This window comes from Aquarana catesbeiana, linkage group LG08 (assembly GCF_042186555.1).
Source record: "Aquarana catesbeiana isolate 2022-GZ linkage group LG08, ASM4218655v1, whole genome shotgun sequence".
NCBI lineage: Eukaryota > Metazoa > Chordata > Amphibia > Anura > Ranidae > Aquarana > Aquarana catesbeiana.
In genome coordinates this window covers 253795383-253818082 of record NC_133331.1, presented here as the reverse complement: position 1 = coordinate 253818082, position 22700 = coordinate 253795383, and the positions used below count along the sequence as shown (strand labels likewise).

Below are 22700 nucleotides of genomic sequence, written 5' to 3'. Positions count from 1 at the left end.
CAAACATCAAGCTGTAGTATCCAGATTGGTGGACATGCTAACCAATCCACCAATACTAACATACCCTGATTTTGACTTACCCTTCGTCTTACACACTGATGCTTCCAATGAAGGCCTAGGTGCTGTACTGTACCAACGACAAGGAGAAAAACTTCATGTTATTGGGTTCGGCTCCAGAACATTGACTCCAGCAGAGCGCAATTACCATCTTCACTCTGGTAAACTTGGGTATTTAGCTCTCAAGTGGGTAGTCTGTGACATGTTCAGAGATTACTTGTACTACACTCCAACATTCACAGTCTACACAGACAACAACCCATTGACATATGTATTGAGTACTGCCAGACTGAATGCTGTGGGTCATCGCTGGGTTGGCGAGTTGGCCGATTTCGACTTCGATGGTACTGGCCAGGTAAACAGAATGCAGACGCGGATACACTGTCACGATTTCCTGTGGAACTCACGAAGAATCTGAGTGAGTACACAGAGCCTGTGCCATCTGAGGTTGTGTCAGCTATGTGGCAAAGCTGTTGAAGAAGAAGAGGCACTATGGGTGGCTTCATTGACTCTTCACTCAGAAAGTGATGTGGCTGAAGAATTGCTGAAAGGACAGACAATCTGCCCAATGACACAGGAAAATATCAGAGCATTGCAACAAGACGATACCAACATTAGAGAAGTGGTCTGGCTTAAGGAGAACGATTGGATCCCAAACCACAAAGAAAAGGAGAGTATGACCAGTAAAACAAGACGTTTGATACACGAATGGAACAAACTCAGAGTTGATGAAGGAATCCTCTACCGACACTCTGGAACCCGAAAACAACTAGTTCTACCAGAAAAGCTAAAACCATTGGTCTTAAGAAATCTTCATGATGACATGGGTCACATTGGTACTGAAAAGGTAACCCACATAGCACGTGAACGATTTTACTGGCCATTTATGCAAAGAGACATTGATGAATATGTGCTGAAGAAGTGCAACTGCATCAAACAAAAGCGTCCAAATATCCCTGAAAGAGCACCTATGGGTTCGATTACTACCAGTTCACCCTTGGAGTTAGTGTCCATTGATTATCTTCATTTGAAGAGAAGCAAAGGAGGATATGAGTATATACTTGTAATAGTAGACCATTTCACACGCTTTGCACAAGCGTATCCAACTAAGAACAAATCTGGAAAAACGGCGGCAGAAAAGATCTTTCAAGATTTTATACTACGTTTTGGATATCCAGAGAAACTCCACCATGACCAAGGAAGAGAATTCGAAAACAACTTGTTTCAGACATTGCAACGATTGGCAGGGATTTCTCATTCAAGAACTACTCCATACCATCCACAGGGTAACCCAGTGGAAAGACTGAACCGTACTTTGTTACAGATGCTTCGCAACTTAGAGGAAGAGAAAAAGTCTGATTGGAAAGAACATCATCCACATATGGTTCTTGCATACAATTGCACCAGGCATGAAGCCACTGGATACTCGCCATTCTTTCTATTGTACGGAAGATCTCCTCGTTTGCCAATTGATCTAATGCTCAACCTAAAAATGGAAAAGGAATCAAAACATCAACCAACATTTACTCAGAAATGGGCATCCAGAATGCAAGAAGCTTACAAAATCGCATCTGAGAATAGCCAAAAATCATCTGCTAAAGGGAAGAAGTACTATGACAAGAAGATAAAAGGAGCACCTCTTCAACCAGGTGATCGGGTCTTAGTACGAAATCTCTCTGAAAGAGGAGGACCTGGTAAACTTCGTTCATACTGGGAAGAATCAGTACACAAAGTGGTAGAAAGAATCAAAGATTGGGCCTGTGTACAAAATTCAGCCTGAAAGTGGTAAAAAGACTATCCGAGTACTGCACAGAAATCTCTTACTACCAGTAAATGACCTACCAATTGAAGGACACATTCCAAGAGTACCAATGAACCAAAGACAATCAAGTAACAGAAAGGAGACCAGAACGGATTTGGACCAGGAGGAGGAATGTTCAGATGAAGAAACATGGTATTATCCTTATATACCAGAAACTACAGAAAGTCATGATCGTGTTGTGTCTCAACAAAACTCTCAAAACGTACAGAAACCCCCATTAAGAGTTTCTGCTGAAGAGTTCTATCCTACAACTACCACACCCAATCTTGAACAAGAACAAAATTATGCAACAGTAGTTGGCGACCAAATCTGGCCTACAGACATGGTGGGACTAGACACTGCAGAATTACCCCCATTAAGTCAAGACTTGCCTGTGAGCCAAGATATGCAAATGAAGAATGATGTTGATGGAGAAGACTCAACTCCTGTCAGAAGATCTACCAGACAAGCTAAGCCTAAAGAGATCTTTACATATGACACACTAGGTCAGCCAAGGTACAGACCAAGTCAGATTCACACCGTACAAACTCCTACATTAGTAGCTACCCCCATGACATACCAGGTAGGTAACTTAGCTCCTTGGTGGCAACAAGTACCTATTTGGATTGCTTAAATCACTAAATAGTGTTCAGATAACCATTGAGTGTAATGTCGGGAGCCATTAACTAAAGGAGGGGAGAGTGTGACGGACTGGGATGTTTATATGGTCACCATAGGCGTGCGCACAGGGTGTGCCAGGTGTGTCTGGGCACACCCTAATCGCCTTGTGTGGTGCATATTCCCCCCTGTTTAGACCACTGATATTTCAGCCAAAAAAAAAAATGTCACAAAATAAAATAATTTAAAAAGAATAAAAATAAAACTACTGACACTGTCCACTGCCCTAATGACACCATCAGTACATATACACATGCATATGTATTTGAGCTTTGGGGTGCACACCCTAATGCAAGAGGCTGCGCACACCTATGATGGTCACATAAAAGACAAAACAGACACCCCAAAGTCCATATTAATTTTTTTTTATTTCTAAGCAAAGGAAATTGCTATTCTATCAACAACCAGTAGATGGCAGAGAAGACACACAAACAGAGTCTATATAAGACCACACACCATGTGACTGAAGTCAAACTTGCTTCAGCGATAAAGGTGAATGAATGGTCATATCTTCTCCTGTTTGTGTAATTCTTTGCAGGTATGTACTTTAAATTGTTTCTAATCTGTGTTAGGCTACTTTCACACTGAGGCGTTGCAAAACCGCGGTAAAAACGATGAGCGTTATTACCGCATTTTTGCAGCGTTTTTGCAGCGTTTTTACCGCGTCAGCAGTAAAAATAGCGCTAACGCCCATGCGTTTTAATCACGTTTTTATAGCATTTTTTAAGCGTTAGCGTCAGCAAACCTGACCATGCGGTCATGTGATCTTCCCCACAGTTTCTGGGCGTTTTTAAAGCGGTATTACCACGGTTTTACCGCAGTTTTACAGCGTTTCCCATTCATTTCAATTGGGATAGACGTTTTTACAGCGCTATTTTATGCGCCCCAAAGATGCTCCAAAAAAGCCGTTTGCAGGATTTTTTCCAACGCACAGCCAGCACAACGCCTCAGTGTGAAAGGTTACACTGAGATACATGGGGGGCGTTTTTCATGCGGTATTTAGGCGGTAATTTTAGCGCTAAAACGCATGAAAAACGCCTCAGTGTGAAAGGGGCCTTAAACTGTGATAGAAAGATTCCCAAACATCTTAAGCAGATGCAGGAAAAGTTTCAGCAGATTTTATGCCATAGTTTTGCTGTAATTAGAGTTTCAGAACAGCATGTGTTAGGAACAGTGAAAAGGGTGCAAAAGCATAAAATTACTGTATTAATCAGAACAAATGTTTATTGTAAGCACTAAACTGTTATACAGAGGTATATTTAAACCTGGAAGCGACTTCAAAACGTCACTTTCGCCCAAACGTCTTAAAGGGCCATTTTTCTGTTGTCATTTTTTTTTTAAATGACATTTTTTTTTTTATTATTGCATTTAAGTCCAAATATGAGATCTGAGGTCTTTTTGACCCCAGATCTCATATTTAAGAGGTCCTGTCATGCTTTTTTTCTATTACAAGGGATGTTTACATTCCTTGTAATAGGAATAAGTGACCCATTTTTTTTTTTTAAACCGGGAAAAACTAAAAATCAAGTAAAATAAAATAAGAAAAACATTTTTTTTTTAAAGTGCCCCGTCCCGACAAGCTTGAGTGCAGAAGCGAACGCATACGTGAGTAGCGCCCGCATATGAAAACGGTGGTCAAACCACACATGTGAGATCACCACAGTCTTTAAAGCGAGAGCAATAATTCTAGCCCTAGACCTCCTCTGTAACTCAAAACATGCAACCTGTAGAATTTTTTAAACGTCGCCTATGGAGATTTTTAAAGGTAAAAGTTTGACGCCATTCTGCGAGCGGGCACAATTTTAAAGCATGACATGTTGGGTATCAATTTACGGCGTAACAATATCTTTCATAGTATAAAAAAAATTGAGCTAACTTTTCTTATTTTTTTTATTCAAAAAAGTGAATTTTTTTCCAAAAAAAGTGTGCTTGTAAGACCGCTGCGCAAATACAGTGTGACAAAAAGTATTGCAATGACCGCCATTTTATTCTCTAGGGTGTTAGGGAAAAAAATGTATAATGTTTGGGGGTTCTAAATAATTTTCTAGCAAAAAAACTTGTTTTTAACTTGTAAACACAGAGTCTGAAAAAGAGGCCTGGTCTTTAAGTGGTTAAAGAGAGGGGGAAAGTATTTTTGTCTGCTAGGTAGCATTTTCCCAAATACTATGTACTATTTATTAAGCAGTATGTTTGCCAGGTGACCTTTCTTATGCACAGGAGAATCATGAGTGGCTCAGAAATATAATTTGGTTACCTGGATAACATAAACAGCTGCTGAGGAGCATACGTTTAGGCCAATACTAAAGAGGAATATCACTATCTACTTTTAGGAGCTTGCAATCAACAATACTCTTTTTTAGCTGCAGTAATATTTTAGATATAATTTTCTTGCTGTCTGTCCTTGTTAGGAAGTTTTAAGCTATTGTTCAAGTAGAACTTTACTCATAAAATAGAAGGTTGTGAACTGGCAGGCAAAAAAAGGAACACGATGGAAACATTTTTCCAATGTACAAATTTCTAACCGTGCATGTGGTTTCCATTCGGTAAAGACAATTCATTTCAAATTCGATTGTCATTTGAAAGAATTTGTTTGCTTTTAACAATCTCAAATGTTCTGAGAATTTTCTTATGAATTTTGTTCTAAATTCTACTAGTGTATACCCAGCTCAAGATCTCTGTCAGGTTGTTATTGCTGTTTGTGTTCCCATTTAGGAGATTTGCTGACACTTCCTCTGTCTTGGGAACTGATGGAAAGGTTCTAAGCAAGCCTGCCTTATGAAAATAAAAATAAAATAAAAATAAAGTTTTGGCTGGAGTTCAACTCTATTGAATACTTGTGAACAACAGGTTGCAACTGTTCAATACAACTGAAAAAAATCAATCCTTTTGGGGGCTGCCTTTACACAAATTAAATATCAGTATTTAGCCTATGGTCAGGCGAACAAATTGTGTGTAAATTGTGCAAAGAGGCCCCTCTGTGACTTAGAGGCCAATTTATAATAGATATGAGCAAAGTGAGTGTTGGAATTCCATCCTGCTGTCACATGGACCCAGGGCTGGACTGGGACAAAAATTTGGCCCTGGACTTCTTCCAGACTGGCCCACTTTAATTTTGCAGACATGCACAAAAACAGTATATAAACTATATGCAATTGCTCAAGGTGCACCCACCCAGGATCGCCCTGCAAAGCGGCCAGTGGGTCCTGCTGGGAGCCGGCCACTGATCTGTGGGCCCTGAAAGGAGCTGGCCACAGGCCATGGCCAGCTTCCAACAGGACCCATAGTGTTGAGGCCTTTTTTGAGGTACTGGGTGGGCACTGGGGCAGGGTAAATGGAGGGGTGGATAGATGGGATTTGGGGTCAGCTGGCACTGGGGGTGTCAGGGTCTTTCACCTCAGCAATGCCTTCAACCCCCCCGGGAGCTTGAGTGTGTGGACTACAACTCCCAGAATGCAACAGGGTGCGTCAGCTAGCTGGCGGCCATGCCCCCCAAGTGAACTGACAGCTCCAGCACAGCTGGCTCTGGCCACTCACACATAGCCTCCTGATCCATGTTCCTGAGGACAGGCCAGTGCAAGAATTTTTGTGTACTTGGGCAACGGTGCATTTTACCACCCCCCCCCACCCCAGGGAAAACTGGATATGACCCTGACTGCCACTGTCGTCCTATGCATACAGAAAGAGCCCCCCTTTACCATCAGAAACCCCACTTACAGAATGAGCCCCCCTTTTAACATCAGATCCTCCACTCACAGAAATTACCCCCCTTTACCATCAGATCCCCCACTCACAGAAAGTACCCCCCTTTACCATCAGATCCCCCATTCACAGAAAGTACCCCCCTTTACCATCAGATCCCCCATTCACAGAAAGTACCCCCCTTTACCATCAGATCCCCCGCTCACAGAAAGAGTTCTCCAGCAGTGCTGGAACTATACATGGTGGAGAGACTGTGGGGGAAGAAAGTGTAGCTCCAGCAGCGGAGCACACAGATCACATTATACCTGTCAGATCAGAACCAGGAAATGGAGGTTGGCGTGGCGGCTCCCTGTGCACTGTGTCCCGCACATGTCCTCCAGGCTCCACTAATTTCGGCTTCAGCTCAGGGGAGGCGGGTGGAGTACTAGGCGCACGCGGAGGAGGAGGAAGTTAAATCCTCCTCCGCTCTGTATTCTGGGGCATCTCTCTGGTGACGTCACTGCACTGGTTGTTATACGCCAGGCGGCAGGTGGCTAGCAACCATTTCGGGCAGTGAGCCAGCAGCTGTGGAACTACAACGTAAAGCGGGTCTCGGCCGGCCTGCCCGCCCAGAACAAGTGACAGTCGGTAAAGCGGCAATGGTGGCCTTTTTAGGGGGCATCAGATCGGAACAGGGGGCAATTCCGGGACACTGTATTGTCCCAGAATGAAAGTACCCAGGATCCTGTCACTGAAACCGGCCCACTGAGCCATCGGCCCACCGGGAAACTCCCGGTAGTCCTGATGGCCAGCACATGCCTGCATGGACCTAGGCACTGTTCAATTCTAGGGCAGCTTCACCAGATTCTCTGTGTACTAGTAAATCTCCCCCATTGAGTCCAACTAGGCAGTTCACATCTGTGCGCTGCATTGTATAAAATCAGGCTTGTCCAAATTTGCATGCAAATTTTTTCATGCATTTCAACTTGCTGTGGGTGAGCACATGTCAGCTTGTCATCCCATGGTTAGAAGCACCTTCCATGGATACCCCCTATGTGCTAAGCTCCAGTAAAGACTGCAACACTTGCTGTGGCATCTGTAAACAGGGGTGCAAAATCACCCATGTTTCAATTACCTACAGGATCCTCATTGGTTAACAGCAAACACACACAGCAAATGAAAATACACATAAAACACACTTAAATTGCCAAAAACAAGGAGTTAAAAATGCAAGCAAAAAGTGCATTACAACAGAAACTTGATATTTCTTGAGATTTGTGACACATTTTTACTATGCCTTGTAAATATGCACCACTGTGTCACACATTTCATTGAGACTGCTGTCTGAACTGCAGGAGGCACAATTAGTACAGGAAACATGCCACATGATCATTGCTTTCAGGCAGCAAGGTACTATGGGATGCTTAGTCCTTAGAAATTGAACGTAAAATATAGGTAAAGAGATATAGGGCGCTCTGGATAACAGGACTGGCCAGAGATAATGTCCGCAGCCTGGGATGGATACAACTCAAAATTATGTCTCAGAGCACTTGGGCAGCACTTCAAGAGGGAAGCAATCTCTTTTAAGAACTAAACAAACAAAAAGGTGTCTCTAAGTTCCACAATGCAAGACTTTAATAGCCGAAAGGAGTTAAAATACACTAACTAGAAGTGAGACAAAAACAAGGCTCATCATGGTAGGTATGGTGGAATAGTAGTCCAGCGTCAGGGTGGTCCTGGTTGGTGGTCCTTGAGGTGGTCCAGTATGCAGCAGGAGATCCCAGCTAACCAGCAGAGGGGAGCCGCAGCAGTAGGAAATGCCAGAAGGGACAGCCGCGCTGCCAGGAGCGGCGTCGAACGCAAGACCCGGAAGTGATGTTAGTGGAAGAGGATCAGAACCAGCATGGAACACATTGATCAGAAGTGACCAGCAGAGAGGAGCTGCAGCAGTAGGAAATGCCAGAAGGGACAGCCACACTGCCGGGACCGGCATGGAAAGCAAGACCCGGAAGTGATGTTAGCAGAAGAGGACCAGAATTGGCGTGTAAAGCATTGTCCGGAAGTGACCTAAAAAGGGGCAGGAAGCGTTTTGGAGCATCTATTGGCTCCTTCTTCATACCTATGAAGCCAATAGAAGCTCTGAAACGCGTCCCACCGCTTTTACATCACTTTTGGCCAATGCGTTCCATGCTGGGTCTGGTCCTCTTTCTCTGACGTCACTTCTGGGTCCTGCGTTCCACGCTGGTCCCGACAGCGTGGCTGTCCCGCCTGACGTTTCCTACTGCTGCAGCTCCCCTCTGCTGGTCTGCTGGGATCTCCTGCTGCATACTGGACTACCTCAAGGTCCACCCCACCGGGACCACCCTGACGCTGGACTACTATTCCACCATACCTACCATGATGAGTCTTGTTTTTATCTCACTTCTAGTAAGTGTATTTTAACTCCTTTGGGCTATTAAAGTCTAGAATTGCTGCACTTAGAGGCACTTTTTTGTTTGCTTTGAACGTAAAATATAGAATGGGCAGAGGCGAAGCAGCAAAGCATGCAGAGAATCCAGGAGGTTGTGGAAAGAGATAGGCAGCAGACAGGCAGGACTCACAGCATGAAAGGAAATTTTATATTGGATTGTAAAAAATAAAAAATAACCATTGCTTGTATTGTTATTACAATGCTGATGCTATGAAATAAATGTGTATGCTGTCACTTTAGATCTTCTTGAAACACCTGCTTCCTCAGAACAGCGAAAGATATGAATCTGAAAAGATGCATCTTTAAAATCATTGCAATGTATATCGTTTACACAAAGGGGACTCTGCTCAAAAAGAGTGTAATGGCACACAATCCTGTACATATAAAGATGGAACTATTATATTGCTTTCCCCTAAATTGGGTTCAAATCTAGCCATAAATGTTGCTTTGGGTAGAGTAAGGTTGGGTTAGCAGCTCTTTTATTTTTTATTTTATTGCCCTCTATGTCAATACTGGAGGAGATTTGCCTGGAAAATATCTTGGGATACAGACAAAAACATGTTTATAGCACAGTGAGAAAGGGTTAGAACTATGGGCAGTGTTTGTTTTCCTATCCATGGCTTCCTGTTCTAGTAACATCCACATCCTCCATTTCTTACACAGTACAGGTGCAACAGGACCAGAAAGTGGCTTCTGGCTGGCATTAGATTTTAAAGTAAAGTTACATTTTAAGGAGTCTTTAAAACCTTTTTAAACAACCTTCCATGTCTCAAAGTCTAGTGAACTGCCAAAAAAACTAATATATAACTTTAGCAAGTTATATGGTAGACTACCTTGGAAAACTCAAGGCTTTAACAGAGCCAAAAAAGCTGAAAGTTGGAAGCTTTGGTTTAATATTAAGGCTTATCATCACTTGATGTTACTTTATCCAGGATCTGGCTTGAAGATCTTAGTGCATGTGACACCAGTATTATATGAGGTAGGAAGGATAACAATACAGTTGGGCATTGTGTGAAGCTACACTACAGCAGGTAAGATGTGAATGTTACCTTGACATCTTCTGGTACACAGAGGATGTGTGTGGGCCAAGATAATTTTAAGGCATGATACACATATTGGCCCAGTAGTCCACTAGTAATAATTTCATTTTTGGGATTGACTAGGTAATGGGTTAGGATATATGCAAAAGATAGATGGGAAACCAAGGGCACCAACATCCCAATTAAATGGCAAAACAGGAATGCCTCAAATCTGGGACTTTTGAGGCGCAGAGTATTAACAAATACATAATATAAAATTCTAAATTTTTATTGATATACAAAAATCTCATAAAAACTACGTTGTTTTGTAAAAAAAATAAAAATAAAATTATATATATATATATATATATATATATATATATATATATATATATATATATATATATATATATATATATATATATATATATATATATATATTGTACTGTATATCCAAAGGCATATCAATTAGACAATGTACATAGAGTGATGCAGATTTTTGAACATATCCATAGTCTGAAGTAGTCATCTCAACATGATTTGCCTTTAATCTGGCTTTGTCAGGAGATTTTCTACTACCATAAAGTATCGGCTGTATCAAAGCATAACAAATAAATAATCTTATGTCATATAAACTGTATATATTGGGTACCTACTTGGTTAACCCTCATCTTTTATATTTTGCCAAAAAAATTGTGTGACCCAAAATGAACTTTCGTGTGGTTTTTACTGAAAATGTTTGCACTTGATAAACTGTTGCGCAAATATCAAGTAACATAAAAAAATTGGAATTGCAACCATTTTATTTTGCAGGGTATCTGCTTTCAAAAAGTATATAAATGTTTGTGGTTTTAAATTCATCTTCAAGCATAAAAAGAAAAACAGCTCTGTCAGCAAACAAGTTAAATTGTAACTCCAGTCAAAATATTTTATTTAGTTCTGCATTGAGCAGAAAAGGCTTAGATTCTCTGTCAGGTTTTTATTGCTGTGTGTGTCCCCACTGTGGAGGTTTGCTCTGACTGGAAGTGATGGGAAATCTCTCCAATAGGGACAGATACAAAAATAAAATTACATTTTTAGGAACATGGAGAAGGGTTAGAAGTTCTAATAATTCTTGCCTTTTGTGCCCTCCTGTCCTGGTGACACCTGCACTCCCCATTTCTTGTACGGGTATCACTTGGGACAGGATGTGAAGGAAAATCAATTGAATGTACTCTTCTTTTCACAGAATGCTTGTCCTTACTTGTTCATCGAAGCTTGCTACTCTGAGACGACTTTTAGTCCACAGCTTTCCAGAATCGCTGAAGGTGGGTCAGAGTTATCCTCCTAAAGTATAAATCCCCTGAGTGCGTTAGTTGTGTGACTTTATCCTTATTATGTTTATCATTTAGGCATGTGGAGCTCTGCATCACGTGATCATTGGCAACCCATTCAAACTAGAGGTCCTGGTTGACCAGTGGCCAGACTTCTCCACCGTCATATGTCGTCCCTCATTGGAGGTGGGTTTAAACAATGGCACCAGTATGGGAGATACTGACAAAGTAATTCTGCGTCAGTGTAAAACCATGATGCTGTATTCTGATTACCTTTGGTTTTTGTCAAATCAAAGAACAGCATATTTCAAGTGAATCTATATATTCCATTTTTAAAAGTCCTGCCTAGGACATGTCTGCTCTTAATCTTATTAACCAGAAAAGTTTTGTCCATTCTCTGCTCTGATTTAGTCTCACTGGTGGCTGACTTTCCTTGACTTTTTTGACTAACCCTCACCAACTGACATTCTGTTGTCCAATGGAGTAACCTTTATTGACCACTAGGACAGTCTCATCACACAGCAAAATGACAGTTGGAAAGTTGGATTATCCATGATGTTATGGAAATCTGGCCATTGTAAGGGGTTGCTCACATGTCAAACTTGGGGGATGTAAAACCCTGTGGTTGAGACGTACTTTTACTGCCCCCCAACAGCTATCTTATTTACCTGCAAAGGCAGCAGCTGGGTGAGCATATATTAGCTGCAGCAGGAATTATACCCCCTGCTGCTTTCGTTGGAAATTGAATGTGACCTATTTAAGTGAATGAGGCTGCTCTGCAAAGCCCCACATCCATTTGCAATGGATGTGGTTGCAGTACACTAGTGCAGCGATCAAGGAGTTAAAGTGGATTGTGAGGAGGCTATAAAATGTCCCAAATGGATAAGGTTCGATACGCCAGGATTTGAACGCTGTACCTAATATGAAATATTAGGTAAATGTAATAAATTGATTGGCGTACTTAACATTAGGTATATAAAGTTTAAAATGTTTGGCCACCTATACCATCTAAATAGGGCTTTTAAAAGGAACAGTAATTATTACAGTCTGTCCTTTATATCTGATCAAATTTGTAATGAATAGTCTGTTATTCCCTGTATAGGACATGAAGGACCCCTCAGATCACTATACCAATACCTACTTTCTGTTCAGTAAAGACCTTCAGCATCTTCGCCAAATTCTGGAAGATCCTCGTGTTGTAAACTGGAAACAAGATCTTCAAATACAAGGTGAGGAAGAGGTTCTGAATGAATTTGTGAATCTGCTGGTAAAATTGAAAGGTCAGTACAATTCACCAAGACTGATATTTTAGCTGTAAGCAGAGCCTGGTGGTCTGAGTCAACTACTAGATTCATGAATTGGCATGAGGTTTGGGTTCACCGCTGGGTTAGTTTTGCCTCAAACCTTGGACATTCGCAGTTGGCTCAAACGGTGGACTAATGGGTTTGTTAAAAAGTGAAGCCTCCCAGAGTTCATTGCATGAACTGTGAACTAGGTGGCAAACTATGGCCAATAATAAGCTTTGAAAATGTGCCTGCCCCCTCCCCATGTTAAAAAAAAGCTATCCCATCAGCTAGTTCACTGGTGTGTATTTGAGTTGGAATAGTGAAGGAAAGTTGATATCAGAGAGAGTGTCAGGGCTGGGCTCAGCCCGTTCTCTCAGCAGGCCGCTCAGCTGTCAGCTAATTGCCTGATCCTATCTCTCCACAGTGACTCACCTGTTGATAATATGCTGCTCGTCATTCCTGCCTACTTAACCCGTCCAGCCCAGATGATCTCTGCCTTCACCTTGGTCAACATCACAGACTATCTCCTGCGTTCCTATTAAAAACTTGCTTGGTTGACATTCCTTCTGCCTCCAGATCCTGCGTGCTGTTCCACTTTGCTGTTCCCTGGCTTCCTGACTTTCTGGCTTGTCTGACTATCCGTTTTGTTTACCGAACTTTGGCTATGTTTTGACTACATTTGTTCTATTTACTTTTTTTATTAAACAAGTGTGATTTAACTGTACTTCTGTCTTGGTCTGATTCCTGGTTTCTGACAGTAGACGAAGGCCATGAATTCATCCACTTGCTAATATTTTTTCCAGATTGGATGAGCAGGATCACCGCATGGATCAGTTTTCCATGGGGTTACAAACGCTCCTGAGTCACACGGCTCACCTGGAATCACCTACTGTGGCTGCTCCGGTACAACCTGTGTTGCAGGCTGTCCCTGCTGCTCCAGTCTCTGTGCAGGCACCCGCCTCAAGTATTACCTCTATAGGAGGTAACTTTGATTCTGCTCCGCTTTCCCAATGATTTGGGGGTGATCCAGTCCAATGCAGAGGGTTTCTCAACCATGTTGAGATATACTTTGAGATGCTGCCCCAGGCATTTCCTATGGACAAAAGCAAAGTAGGTTTCTTGATATCTTTGCTTTCTGATGCTGATGCTGGTTTCTTCTTTTTGAAGAAGAGTGGTAATCTGAGACCTTGTATTGATTGTATTGATTATAAGGGTCTCAATCGTTTCACGATTAAGAATGCCTATACGATTCAGTTGATTGGAGTTATTTGAACGCCTCAAGGGAGAAACGGTTTTCACAAAGCTTGATTTGGGAGGGACATACAATCTCGTGAGGATTAAGGAGGGCAATGAGTGGAAAACTGCGTTTAATACCAGAACAGGTCATTATGAGTACCTCGTAATGCCTTTTGGCCTTTGTAACGCCCCGGCAGTTTTCCAGGAATTTATTAACCACTTGAGCCCCGGACCATTATGCTGCCTAAGGACCAGAGGTCTTTTTCCAATTTGGCACTGCGTCGCTTTAACTGCTAATTGCGCGGTCATGCAATGCTGTACCCAAACGAAATTTGCGTCCTTTTCTTCCCACAAATAGAGCTTTCTTTTGATGGTATTTGATCACCTCTGCGGTTTTTATTTTTTGCGCTATAAACGGAAAAAGACCGAAAATTTTGAAAAAAAATGATATTTTCTACTTTTTGTTATAAAAAAAATCCAATAAACTAAATTTTAGTCATACATTTAGGCCAAAATGTATTCGGCCACATGTCTTTGGTAAAAAAAATGTCAATAAGCGTATATTTATTGGTTTGCGCAAAAGTTATAGCGTCTACAAACTAGGGTACATTTTCTGGAATTTACACAGCTTTTAGTTTATGACTGCCTATGTCATTTCTTGAGGTGCTAAAATGGCAGGGCAGTACAAAACCCCCCCAAATGACCCCATTTTGGAAAGTAGACACCCCAAGGAAATTGCTGAGAGGCATGTTGAACCCATTGAATATTTATTTTTTTTGTCCCAAGTGATTGAAAAATGACAAAAAAAAAAAAAAAAAAAATTTACAAAAAGTCGTCACTAAATGATATATTGCTCACACAGGCCATGGGCCTATGTGGAATTGCACCCCAAAATACATTTAGCTGCTTCTCCTGAGTATGGGGATACCACATGTGTGGGACTTTTTGGGAGCCTAGCCGCGTACGGGGCCCCGAAAACCAATCACCGCGTTCAGGATTTCTAAGGGTGTAAATTTTTGCTTTCACTCTTCACTGCCTATCACAGTTTCGGAGGCCATGGAATGCCCAGGTGGCACAAAACCCCCCAAAATGACCCCATTTTGGAAAGTAGACACCCCAAGCTATTTGCTGAGAGGCATATTGAGTCCATGGAATATTTTATATTTTGACACAAGTTGCGGGAAAGTGACACTTTTTTTTTTTTTTTTTTTTTTCATAAAGTTGTCACTAAATGATATATTGCTCACACAGGCCATGGGCATATGTGGAATTGCACCCCAAAATACATTTAGCTGCTTCTCCTGAGTATGGGGATACCACATGTGTGGGACTTTTTGGGAGCCTAGCCGCGTACTGGACCCCGAAAACCAATCACTGCCTTCAGGATTTCTAAGGGTGAAAATTTTTGATTTCACTCTTTACTGCCTATCACAGTTTCGGAGGCCATGGAATGCCCAGGTGGCACAAAACCCCCCCAAATGACCCCATTTTGGAAAGTAGACACCCCAAGCTATTTGCTGAAAGGCATGGTGAGTATTTTGCAGCTCTCATTTGTTTTTGAAAATGAAGAAAGACAAGAAAAAACTTTTTTTTTTTCTTTTTTCAATTTTCAAAACTTTGTGACAAAAAGTGAGGTCTGCAAAATACTCACTATACCTCTCAGCAAAATAGCTTGGGGTGTCTACTTTCCAAAATGGGGTCATTTGGGGGGGTTTTGTGCCACCTGGGCATTCCATGGCCTCCGAAACTGTGAAAAATTCACGCCCTTAGAAAGCCTGAAGGCGGTGCTTGGTTTTCGGGGTCCCGTACGCGGCTAGGCTCCCAAAAAGTCTCACACATGTGGTATCCCCGTACTCAGGAGAAGCAGCAGAATGTATTTTGGGGTGTAATTTCACATATTTCCATGGCATGTTTGAGCAATATATCATTTAGTGACAACTTTGTGCAAAAAAAAAAAAAAAAAAAAAAAATTTGTCTCTTTCCCGCAACTTGTGTCGCAATATAAAATATTCCATGGACTCGACATGCCTCTCAGCAAATAGCTTGGGGTGTCTACTTTCCAAAATGGGGTCATTTGGGGGGGTTTTGAACTGTCCTGGCATTTTATGCACAACATTTGGAAGCTTATGTCACACATCACCCACTCTTCTAACCACTTGAAGACAAAGCCCTTTCTGACACTTATTGTTTACATGAAAAAGTTTTTTTTTTTTGCAAAAAAATTACTTTGAACCCCCAAACATTATATATTTTTTTAAAGCAAATGCCCTACAGATTAAAATGGTGGGTGTTTCATTTTTTTTTTTTCACACAGTAATTGCGCAGCGATTTTTCAAACGCATTTTTTGGGGAAAAAACACACTTTTTTTAATTTTAATGCACTAAAACACGCTATATTGCCCAAATGTTTGATGAAATAAAAAAGATGATCTTAGGCCGAGTACATGGATACCAAACATGATATGCTTTAAAATTGCGCACAAACGTGCAGTGGCAACAAAATAAATACATGTTTAAAAGCCTTCAAAAGCCTTTACAGGTTACCACTTTAGATTTACAGAGGAGGTCTACTGGAAAAATTACTGCACTCGATCTGGCCTTCGCGGTGATACCTCACATGCATGGTGCAATTGCTGTTTATGTTTGACGACAGACCGCCGCTTGCGTTCGCCTTAGCGCGAGAGCAGGGGCGACAGGGGTGTTTTTTTTTTTTTTTTTTTTTTCTTTATTATTTTTTTGCTTTTTTAATCTTACTTTTAAACTGTTCCTTTCATATTTTTTTTTTTAATCATTTTTATTGTTATCTCGGGGAATGTAAATATCCCCTATGATAGCAATAGGTAGTGACAGGTACTCTTTTTTGAAAAAATTGTGGTCTATTAGACCCTAGATCTCTCCTCTGCCCTCAAAGCATCTGACCACACCAAGATCGGTGTGATAAAATGCTTCCCCAATTTCCCAATGGCGCTATTTACATCCGGCGAAATCTAAGTCATGAAATACTCGTAGCTTCCGGTTTCTTAGGCCATAGAGATGTTTGGAGCCACTCTGGTCTCTGATCAGCTCTATGGTCAGCTGGCTGAATCACCGGCTGCATTCTCAGGTTCCCTGTTGAGACAGGAGAGCCAGAGAAAAACACGGAAGACGGTGGGGGGGGGGGCATTCCCTCCCACGGCTTGTAAAAGCAGTCTAGAGGCTAATTAGCCGCTAGGATTGCTTTTACATGAAAGCCGACCGCTGGCTGAAAAGAATGATACCAAGATGATACCTAAACCTGCAGGCATCATTCTGGTATAACCACTCAAAGTCGTGAATGGCGTACCTGAAGACAAAAAAATGGTTAACAATGGTTAACAATAAAGCACAGTAAAGTGTAAATAATTACACACCTGAAAAACAAACATGATAAAACATAATAACAATAACAATAACAATAAAACATTGCAGAATAGAATACAGTAAAAAAGAGCAGAACAATAGAGAGAGAGAATAGAGAGAGAGAGAACAATAAAACAACAACTATTTTTTTTTATTTCATATTTTTTTTTTTTTACACTTTTTTTGTAACTAACTTTTATAACGGTAACCGGTTCCAGGTTCGGGTCTCTCAAAATGCGATGGCATCTTGGGAGACCCTGTGAAAGTGTGCCTAGTCTGTGCAATGCTGTACCCTACGCTAATACTCAACTAGTGTATGGTAGCGTTCAAAACATTCACCAATGCAAAGACCAGGATTGTCAGGACAGGAGGGACAATAATAGCGGGTGTCACGCCTATATCCGCGCTTGCTGCAGACACGACATCTTTTTTGGGGGGTTCGTTGGGTAGGGGTACTCGGGAGGACATAAAAATGCCTCTCATGCAGCCGACTGCATTTGGTTGGGGATGTGAATGGGGGAAGTACGGGCGCTGCAGAAGCGGTGGGTTCCCAATTAGGATTGGCGAATGCAGCAGGAAGGGCACTATGGTGATGGGCCTGTGTTTGTCTTTTTGGTGGCAGCGGGACACTACTTGTGCTTGCCACCTCACCAGCTTCAACTGCACTTATGGGACTCGCCACGTCACCACGTGTTACTGCAGTGCTGGTTTGACTACGACCGGGGTGTACTAGGCCGCTGGCGCTTGCCAGTTCACCAAAACGCTACCAAAAAACGTTAGCGATCGCAGGGATCAGGCCTGACTCTGCGAACGCTGCAGTTATGCGTTTAGTGTTTTGTAAGTGTCAGTGATCGATCGATACTGCACTTGGGTGGGCTGGGCCGGGCCGGGCAGAGGGGCAAAACGCAGGTGCTAGCAGGTATCTGGGCTGATCCCGCTAACACTGCGTTTTTGGGAACCCTAAACTGCTGGTGACGCTAGTATAGATCTGATCGGATCAGATATTGATGCGATCAGATACTATACCACTAAGGGAGGTGTACGGTGCGTGCGTGGGTGTTAGTGGTACTGGCGCTAACCTGACGCCTGGGGCTGGTGCTTGCCAGTTCACCAAAATGCTACCAAAAAAACTGTTAGCGATCGCAGGGATCAGGCCTGACTCTGCGAACGCTGCAGTTATGCGTTTAGTGTTTTGTAAGTGACAGTGATCGATCGATACTGCACTTGGGTGGGCTGGGCGGAGGCACAAAACGCAGGTGCTAGCAGGTATCTGGGCTGATCCCGCTAACACTGCGTTTTTGGGAACCCTAAACTGCTGGGGACGCCAGTATAGATCTGATCGGATCAGATATTGATCCGATCAGATACTATACCACTAAGGGAGGCGTATGCTGCATGCGTGGGTGTTAGCGGTACTGGCGCTAATCTGACGCTGCCTGGGGCGACTCATATCACCGCCGGGCGATCAGGGGGCTAAACCTTTATTTGGTAATAAACGGCGGGTGCCCTGACACTATAAAAAATAAACGAACTAACCAGCGTCACCCGTAACGGTTATACGGTGATCAGTGGTGAAAGGGTTAACTAGGGGGCAATCAAGGGGTTAAAACATTTATTCGGTAGTATATGGGGGTCCCTGACGCTATAAAACGCTGACGGCGAACCTAAATATTTACCTCACTAACTAGCGTCACCAGCGACACTAATACAGCGATCAGAAAAATGATCGCTTAGCGACACTGGTGACAGGGGGTGATCAAGGGGTTAAAACTTTATTAGGGGGGTACCCTAGACCTAAAGGGGGGTAATACTCACTGTCCCAACACTGTAACTGTCACAAACTGACACTATGCAGTAATCAGAAAAAAAAAAAAAAAAAAACTGCTGGTGTCAGTTTGTGACAGGGGGGGGGGTGATTGGGGGGCGATCGGGGGGGGGATCGGGGTGTTTTGTGTGCCTGGCATGTTCTACTGTGTGTGTGTGTGTGTTGGTGCACTCACATAGATGTCTTCTCTCCTCGGGCCGGAACGGAAAATACCGACCCGAGGGGAGATGACATCACTTCCTTTGCTGCTGTTTAGCATACAGCAGCAAAGGAGTGTTTTCATTGGCCGGCGGCGATCGCGAGGGGGGGGCCACGAACGGATGGTCTCCCCCTCATCACCGATCGCCGCTGGACAAAAGACGACCGCCTCGGGCACCGGGGGGGGGTCCGATCGGACCCCCCACCCGCGGAAGGCAAATCACGTACCCTGTACGTGATTTTGCCTGTCCGTGCCACTTTGCCGACGTACATCGGCGTGAGGCGGTCGTCAAGTGGTTAACAATGTCCTCCGAGATTTGTTGCAGTTATATGTGGTAGTTTATCTCGATGATATCCTCATATTTTCCAAGTCCCTGGAGAGCCACCACACAGATGTCTGTCCTGTGCTTGAGAAACAAAGAGAGAACAATCTCTATTGTAAATTGGAGAAGTGCGAATTCCATCGTGAACAGGTTAAATTCCTGGGTTATGTAATTTCCACTGTTGGTTTTTCAGTAGACCCAGGGAAACTTTTAGCAGTCCTACAGTGGCCCCCGACCCATGGGTTAACGTCCTATGCAGCGTTTTCTTGGCTTTGCCAACTTTTATTGGAAGTTTATTCGTAATTTCTCGTCTCTGGTCAAGCCCCTGACTGATATGACCAGAAAGGACGGTAACCCACAGAGTTGGTCTCCGGAGTCCATTAATAGAGTCTCAAGGCTGCCTTTTTTTCTGCTCCTGTGTTGGCACATCCTGAACCTACGTTACCTTTTATCTTTGAGGTTGATGCTTCTGGGACTGGAGTTGGCGCCCTTCTGTCTCAACATCCTACCTCTGAGAGAGCTATGCATCCTTCTGGCTACTTTTCCAAGAAATGGTCACCTGCGGAGTGCAATTACGAGATTGGTGACAGAGCTGTTAGCGATCATTTTAGCCCTGAAAGAATGGAGACATCTCCTCGAAGGTACCACTGTGCCGGTTCTCATTCTTACTGACCATAAGAATCTCACATTCTTGTCTGAGGCTAAACGCCTCTCTCCCAGAAGGGCGCGATGGGCTCTTTTCTTGTCAAGTTTTAATTACATTGTCTCATTCTTACTCGGTACTAAGAATGTAAGGGCCGACGCCTTGTCACGACAATATTCCTCCACTTCCAAGTTGGTATCTGTTCCAGTTCCTGTGATTCCTTCTGATCGTATTCTGGCTACGGTTCGCACCAGTCTCACTTCTCCTTTGGGTGACAAAATTCTTGCTGCTCAAGTCCATGCTCCTCGTGAGAAACCTTGTAACCGCTGCTTTGTCCCAGAGAGTCTCCGTACTGCCATTCTCCAGACTTACCATTCTCCAAAGGCTGCTGGCCACCCTGGGAAGAATCAACTCTTTTGGGCCATTTCCCAACAATTCTGGTGGCCTAGTCTACGTGCTGATGTCACCACCTTCGTAGCTGCCTGTTCCATGTGTGCTCAGATTAAGACTCCATGACACCTTCCAGTGGGCCTCCTACAACCCATATCCAAGGGAGAGAGGCCCTGAACCCACCTGTCTATGGATTTCATTGTGGAGTTACACAACTCCTAGGGCAACACAGTTATCCTTATGGTCGTTGACCGGTTCTTGAAAATGTCTCATTGTATTCCACTTAAGAAGTTGCCCAATTCTAAGGAACTGGTTTCCATTTTTGCTTGGGAGATCTTTTGCTCACATGGGCTACCTAAGGTGATGGTCTCAAATAGGGGTAGTCAGTTTTTGTCCCGGTTCTGGCGAACCTTTTATGCACAGTTGGGAATTCAGCTTGCTTTCTCCTCTGCGTATCACCCACAGTCTGATGGGGCCGCAGAACAAGCCAATCAGTCCTTGGAGCAATTCCTACGTTGCTATATTTCTGACCATCATAACAACTGGTCAGGCCTCTTGCCATGGGCGGGGGTTTGCTCACAATAGTGCCTTGAATTCTGCTTCCTGATTGTCCCGAGTTATGGCTTCCGTGTTGCCTGACTCATTTGTTCCGCAGAGTAATCCTGCATTAGAGGAGCATCTCCGTGGTCTTCGTTCCACTTGGGCACAAGTCCAGGAGGCTTTGCGACATGCTAATGATAGGTATAGACTCCATGCTGGCCGCAAACACCTGCCTGCACCTTCCTACCAGTTTGGGGACAGGGTCTGGCTGTCATCTCGCTACCTCCAACTTTGTGTTCCCTCTCTGAAGTTCACACCTCGATTTATTGGGCCTTTCCGTATTCTTTGCAGGATTAAACCAGTGGCTTACACATTAGACCTTCCTTCTAATATGCATATCTCAAATGTATTTCATGTCTCCTTATTAAAACCTTTGGTGTGCAACCGCTTTACCACATTGGTGCCTTGTCCTCACTCTGTACAGGTGGAGAACCATGAGGAGTATGAAGTACAGTTCATTGTTGACTCCCGTAGGTTCTGTGGGCGCATACAGTACCTGATGCATTGGAAAGGGTATGGTCTGGAGGTATGCTCTTGGGTCCCATCCTCGGATGTACATGCCCCTGTCCTCCTCCGTGATTTCCATAGACGTTTCCCCTCAAGCCTCCGAGGGGGGGGGGGTCATTGAGAAGGGGGTACTTTTAGGGCTGGGCTCAGCCCTTCCTTCTCTGAGCTGGCCGCTCAGCTGTCAGCTAATTGCCAGCTCTTATCTCTCCACAGTGACTCACCTGTTGATGATATCCTGCTCGTCAGTCCTGCCTACTTAAGCCGTCCAGCACAGATGATCTCTGCCTTCGCCTTGGTCTATATCACAGAGACTGCGTTCCTGTTAAAGACTTGCTTGGCTGACATTCCTTCTGACTCCAGATCCTGCTTGCTATTCCACTACACTGTTCCTGGTTTCCTGACTTTCTGGCTTGTCTATCTGTTCCGGCTACCGAACTTTGGCTATGTTTTGACTACGTTTGTTCTATTTACTTTGATTATTAAACAAGTGTGATTTAACTGTACTTCTGTCTTGGTCTGATTCATGGTTTCTGACAGAGAGATAGTTGTGTTAGTGCTACTATGATAAAAAAAAATGTCAATATAGCGCGATGGGTGCAGCCTAGGCTGGGACGACTACTTGATGGAAAGTACAGCATGGTCCAAATCCTCGGGATAAATCCTATGGCTTCAGGAACCATTTAAGAATCCAATCCAGCACTCTTAATGCAGCACTTCTGAAAGACTGAAGAGATCTCTAAGCGGCAAAAGATAAAAAGAGCAAAGTGTGCAGACTAAAGCCCCGTACACACAGGCCGAATGCCACGTGACATCGGCAGGTTCAATAAAGTCCGACATTCGGCCCCTGTGTATGGCAGCCGGTTTGACAGCAGCTGACCGCCTCCAGATCGGAGTGTTCTGGCGGGGGGGCTGTCCCCCTGTCAGAACATAACAGCTCAGTGGGGGAGATCACTGTACTAACGTCAGACCAAAGTAGACAGTTTGTTTTCATTCAACCCACTGGGTTGAATGGAAAAAACTCCTAGTGTTTACCAGGCTTTAGTGTAGTGGGTGTATAAACATTTATTAACCACTTAAGGACCGGAAGGATTTGCCCCCTTAATGACCAGGTCATTTTTTGCGATATGCCACTGCGACTCTTTAACTGACAATTGCGCGGTCGTACGACGCTGTAACCAAACACAATTGATGTCCTTTTTTTTTCCCCACAAAAAAGAGCTTTTTTTTTTGGTGGTATTTGATTACTTCTGCAGGATTTTTTGTGCTATAAGTAAAGATGGCTGACAATTTTGAAAAAA

The 22700-nt window shown here is 43.3% G+C and overlaps 1 protein-coding gene across 4 annotated transcripts in view; it reads left to right on the top strand.

Moving 5' to 3' along the window:
* Nucleotides 1-22700, top strand: part of LOC141106334 (glycine N-acyltransferase-like) — a 166956-nt gene that overhangs the window by 135646 nt on the left and 8610 nt on the right. For 3 of the 4 annotated variants that reach the window (XM_073597019.1, XM_073597018.1, XM_073597023.1), the window contains 3 exons: nt 10932-11010; nt 11095-11202; nt 12119-12245. In XM_073597019.1, the coding sequence (XP_073453120.1) occupies nt 10932-11010; nt 11095-11202; nt 12119-12245 (314 nt within the window). Of the gene's footprint in view, nt 1-9601; nt 9716-10931; nt 11011-11094; nt 11203-12118; nt 12246-22700 lie in introns of those variants that run through there. The other variant, XM_073597022.1, reaches the window with a different exon arrangement.